At 29.0% G+C, this 6,000-nt stretch overlaps 1 protein-coding gene and 1 non-coding gene across 2 annotated transcripts; both read right to left on the bottom strand.

Annotated features, from left to right (window-relative positions):
* Positions 1–2,350: 2,350 nt before the first annotated feature.
* LOC101507933 (2-oxoglutarate-dependent dioxygenase 19-like) lies at positions 2,351–4,153 on the bottom strand. The gene is made up of 4 exons (XM_004502584.4): positions 3,729–4,153; positions 3,224–3,462; positions 2,818–3,145; positions 2,351–2,739 (listed from the first exon to the last, which is right to left on the bottom strand). The coding sequence occupies exons 1-4, from the start codon at positions 4,008–4,010 to the stop codon at positions 2,494–2,496; spliced, it is 1,095 nt and encodes a 364-aa protein (XP_004502641.1). The 5' UTR covers positions 4,011–4,153; the 3' UTR covers positions 2,351–2,493.
* Positions 4,154–5,495: 1,342 nt separating this feature from the next.
* Positions 5,496–5,568, bottom strand: TRNAA-CGC (transfer RNA alanine (anticodon CGC)). Its single transcript has one exon. It is a non-coding gene; the product is annotated as a tRNA-Ala (tRNA).
* Positions 5,569–6,000: the final 432 nt, after the last annotated feature.

The following is a 6,000-nucleotide window of genomic DNA, read 5'->3' as shown; positions in this document are numbered from 1 at the left end:
GACATTATTTATTAAATAATATCCAATTTTCAGTAAGGATACATGTGAAATCGTTTGAAAAATTAAAACAATGAATGAGTACATTATTTATTATTTCTTGTGTATTTTTAATTTAGTCTTTTATAATTGAAAATTAGAAAGAGTAATTTTCAATAAACACTTATGCATGAGCATTGTCGAAAAAAATGAGTGGAAATCTTCTCTGTTTCTCAATTAAAAGTTAAAACTTTGTTGTTTAAAGTTTTGGACCATCTATGTGACTCGTACTCGTCGTGAAGCGAATTTTTATGTGCATATTTTTGCTTTAAGAGGTCGTGATGTGGATTTTTTATTACGCGTTTTAGATGTCATCACAGCTAGTATTAGTTAAATTTTGACGATGACGTTAGAGGGGCATGTTCCTCTAGGATATGTTGATTTGCTGAAAAGTGAGGGACATCATAAAATAACTCTTGATGTATTATCTTTGATGTAAAAATTGGTTGTGAGAATGGACAAGCTAGAGATAAGAAAGCTGGACAAATACTATAATTCTTATCTTTTGTTTAATAATAGAACATTTTTTTTTGTCATTTGGACATATTATTTAAAAGGTTAAATTACATTCGTGGTCCCTTAACTTAATTTCAGGTAACGTTTTATTCATTTATCTTTTTTTTTTTTTTTCTGACTTGGTCCTTTATTTTAATTTTAAGTGACAATTTGATATTTTATGTTTTAAAATTTCAACAATGATATCCTTTTCTATACAAAAATTCAATTAAAACTCATAAATTTAATTATATTCTTCAATATAATATAAATTTCATCACGCAAATCTTCAAATAAACTCATATTTTCATACTTTATTTGATATTTTTAGGAATAAATGACTAAATCGAAAAAAAAAAGATAAATGACTAAAACGTTACCTGAAATTAAGTTAAAGGAGCACAAATGTAATTTAGCCTATTTAAAATGTCAAAATATCTTTTATTTTTTATTGAAAAACATTTTCTCTCCTTCATTTCTTCTCTCTCTCCTCTCCCTTACTCTCTCGTTTCTCTCCCCCCCTCTTAATTATCTCTCTCTCACTCACTCACTTTCTCTCTCATTTTTTTCTATCTCTCTGTTGTAGAAGTCTCCTATTTATATATTCTCTCTCTAAGTTTTTTTGGTTTGAGTGGGCCTATACAAGTTTATAAAGCCCATAATAGACCAAACGATCAGCTCATATATTTAGTCTTCCATTTATGGATGAATAAGTTTTAGACTGAATTATTTCACAAATATAATGGATCACATTTGTACTAGAGCGTCACTAGTCATGAGTTTGTTGACTTGAAGCTTGAAGGCAACAACTTGAGCAAAAACAAAAAGAATCAACAAAATTTGCCGGAGGTTTCTTTTGTCTCCAAGCAATTAAGGATAAGAATTTCAAAATAATATCTACAAGTAGCTATCTGTTGATAATATTTGCAATATTCGAAGATGGGTTGCTAAACATGTATCCATAGATAAAACAAAGGGGAAATAAATATTGATTATTTCAATGAAAATATTAAATTTTAACTACACAATTATAATTACAATTAAGAATTAATTAAGTCACATATAATTACTTAAAAAAATTATATAATTTTTTATGTTATTTTAACCATCTCTATATAATTACGTAATTAAAATTTAATTACTTTATCCTTGTTCAAAAGCATTAAATGCAAAGAAAAATATTGTTATTAATACTTTAAATACATATAACAAAATCTTGAAACCGTAATTAAATAAATTTTTAAAATTCATTAATTTATATATTTATGTATATTGTACATCAAATAATTGACACACTCAATATAAAGTATTGAGTAATATAGCACATATATATTAGACATTTGTTTAATATAAAAGATTTTATAAAGTTAATTAGTGAGCTATTATTGTTGTTGTTACTACTACCACCATCATCACCATCACCATCACCATCACCATCACCATCACCGCCTTCAACAACCCAGCCCTTATTTATATGAGTTGCCTTCATGTCTGCGATGCTATCCAACTTGAAAACAGCTTTGCCCACCCACCATACTTTAAAAAATCTATGGAAGTGTATTTTTTACCTAATAAAAACTGTATTTTTCTTCGAAAGTAAACATACAATTACAACTAAAAAAACTATATTCTTTTTATGTGTTCTTCTAAAGTATTTTTGGGGTAAGAAAAGTAGTTCTCATCATACTTTTTCCATTCAAAAATTGTGCCACGCCAAACTACATTCCTTCTAAGTCCTATTCTATTGATTCGCTTCAACACCTCCTATATACACCCCACATTTTACTTAACATACACTTACATTTTCATTAGAGGGAAATTGCAAAAATAAGAAGATTATTCTTTATTTATTTAGGAATAGATATAGTATTAAGTATTTTCCTATATAAACATTATCAAATCATATTCATATCTTAAAATTTGTGTACTTTGCGTAGTTGATTAGAAAGGATAATCTTGATATCATTGACCACTAAACCGAATCTGGTCCAAGGATCTTTCTGACAATCGAGAGTTTTGTTGAAGCATGAAATAATCTTGATACTTAATACTTTTGAAAACGGGCTTTTCCTTGTCCAACAATTGAGGGGCAGGTCCAATTTCTTTATCTTTTGCTGGTCCATTCACCACTACAAAACTAATTCTAGTGTCTTTGTTGTTGAGGATTGCTCGGTGCAAAACACTTGCGTACCTCCCATTACTCACAACCTAATAATGAAAATGAGTGAATTATTATTGGTCATGGAAATTGCAAAAAAGTCCAAATTAGAAGAGTTTAGTGATGACCTCTAGTTGATCTCCAATGTTAACAAGAAGGGAGTTGGGAAGGGGATCCACATTGACCCATTTACCCTCATGCTTAATTTGAAGGCCACCAATTCCATTTTGAAAGAGGAAGGTGAAGAAGCCAAGATCTGAATGTGGAGGCAAGCCAAGAGCAAGATGTGGCTGTGGACAAGGAGGGTAAAAGTTCACAGCCATGATCTGTAAGCCAGAGTCAAAACCAGTTGACTCAATTATTGAATTGGATTCTAAACCTAAACTCTCTGATATTCCTTCAATCAATTTCCTCGCCACAACATTGATTTTTCGACTATACTGAAACGCAACCTCCCTGCATATTTAATACAAAGCTTAGAAATAGAAACACAATAATCACAGATGATGAAATTAGTTTTGAAGTTATAGTTACCTGTAACCTGGTGGTTTGTGGGGAAAATTGAAATGGGGAGATGTTATGACTTTGAGAAAATCTCTCCAATAATGAACATTCTCTTTTGGAGGATGGAAGCTAGTGCCAAGCCTGATGGGTGACAAAGCCTCATCTTTCTCACTAAACTCCTTCTTTTCCTCCATAGGCAAATCATTAAACTCTTGAGATTTTTTCATCAACTCCTCCATTAAACTCTCCGGAATTCCATGGTTTATCAGCTGATCCATCACAGACAGTATTGCTAAACATTCAGATTTTCATGATTCAAGATCACACTAATAACTATCTTATAATTGTTCTCGAAGGAATTTGAATATCTTTAGGAATTCAAAAATTGAATTGAAAGATGATTTTAAAATTATTCAAATTTGATCTATATTACTATAACATCTTCAGTAATATATATATTTATCTTTCATTCTTTACAAGACCACTCTGTAAAAAATTAGAAATATTTTCGCAAACAGAGGCTAGGGAAAGTTACCATGAAGAAACCCCATTGAGCACAGGCCTTGGCAAGTTGATGAACATGATTGTCATGAATTTGTGGGTCATCTGAAGTGAGGAGAGAAAAATCAATGACTGGGATGGAAGCTGCAAACTCATCTGCAACATCATCAATAATATGATGGGGTTCTGTGAAGGAATGGTAGTTGGAAGGGATGAGAGAGGCTCCATTTGATTCTGCAAAGGCTTTTATGCTTGAAATATTGGAAGCTTCACCTTTTGTTGGTTCGGATGAAGAAATAGTAGAAGCTGAAGCCATGGATATATATCTTTCAGTGATAAACTGCTCTTGAAAGAGGATTGGAATGGGACGAGGATAATGAACATTCAAACCACTCGCAGAGCTTTGCAGGGATATAAGCTCTCACGCAATCATTTTAATTGATTTTGTTTCTTCTCAATTTGAATTCAATATAAACCAAAATAAATAAACTCAATCTTTATCCACTTGAATAGGATTCATTTTATTTAAAATTCACTATCAATATTTTAAAATAGTTTTGTAATTGTTTTAATAATATAAAAGAATTTATATTTTAAATAAATTTTTATTAATGACAATATAATCGAACTGAATCAAATTAACATGTTTTTCATCGATTTTAATTTTATTGTGAGAAAAATTGTAATAATTCAATCAAATTAACTATTTTTTTTTTCAAACTACATCGTAAATTTATAATCTAAAATATTATATTTAATTTATCAATTAAAATTTAAAAAATTCGACAACCCAAAATACTGGATCAAGCTTGATCATTGATTCCTACACGCTTTAAACTCAATTACTTGTTGAGTCGGTTAGGAAGGAGAAGTGTTACTACCATTATGTTTTGAACTCTTATTCTAACACTTACTCTCTATTTGGGTTAAATTCACTATTTGGGTTAAATTCACTATTTGAGTTAAATTCACTGAATGTCACCGTTGTGAAGAATAAAATTTTTCATTTTATAAATTTATTATAAATAAATAAAAGATTTATTGTATATGTAAGACTAAGACTCATTTGTTATAGATTTAAAAAAAAAATCTTTTTATAATATTTAATTTTTTGGTTATATCTTTATTTAAAAAATTAAAATTAATTTAAATTGCTTATCATAAAAAATAATTTTAAGTATTTCATTAATTTCCTACAACTTGTTTAGATAATAAAAAAATTTTAAAAAATGATTAGACTAAAAAACTATTTTGAGAAGTTTATATGTGTAAGAGACTTTTTTCATATGAATCCTATTCAATTAAATCTTTATTTTGAGCCACACGATGTTTATTGATTTTATTTCTTCAGTTTTGTGATATTAATCTCGACTATTCTACTCAAACTCAAATGTATTGAAGAGTTTTAAAGTGATAAAACAATAATTGATTTTTCCATAAGCACATGATTGATTATTATGTATTTACAATATTTGTTTTCGAATTAAACTCATTCAACCAATCCATGTATAGACAAAAAGTGATTCATCCGGTCCATTCTTCTTATCTTGCAATTAAATCACTATCATTGATTCAATAATGCTTTCTACATATTAGCTATGCTTGTATTTGGATGTTTTCTGCATATTCAGGGTGTAACCTAAAATTTATGGTGTGTAACTAGAAAAAATCATTCACGGATATTATATTTGTACCCATTAATTTCCCTAGTGGGCTAACTTACTCATCCATTATGCAACAAATGAAAGCCCAGTGGACCGGTATATGTTAACAACAATAAAAATTAATTATAAAAGTGGAGTGGAGTTGCGGGGAATCGAACCCCGTGCCTCTCGCATGCGAAGCGAGCGCTCTACCATATGAGCTACAACCCCATTTGTGTTAAGGTGATTCAATTGCATATTATATATGTGTTTGTTTGCAAATGCGATTAAAATTTGTGATAGTAAGGCTTGCGTTCTAGACCATCAATTATTAATCTTTTCTTGTATTCTTTTTGGAGTTTTGTTTTTTGTTTTAAAATAAATATTAAATACCACTATAAATAACTTACACAATTACATAATTTTGAGTTCGAAATCATGATAAAATATTCCATCTAATAAAATTGATATTTTATTAATTAAATTATGACTCAAGGACATTCTTCTTATTAGAGTTCTAATCAAATAAAAGAATTATTTGAATAACATGTCACTCTTCTAAATTGGTTACTTTTACTATTGATATAATTTGTCATAAGATTCTCCCCTTAAAAGTATGACAAATAGCTATCGCCCATTATTTTTAATTATAAGTGTTTTCTA

This window comes from Cicer arietinum, chromosome 5 (assembly GCF_000331145.2).
Source record: "Cicer arietinum cultivar CDC Frontier isolate Library 1 chromosome 5, Cicar.CDCFrontier_v2.0, whole genome shotgun sequence".
Classification (NCBI taxonomy): domain Eukaryota; kingdom Viridiplantae; phylum Streptophyta; class Magnoliopsida; order Fabales; family Fabaceae; genus Cicer; species Cicer arietinum.
This window is presented reverse-complemented; position numbering and strand designations above follow the sequence as displayed.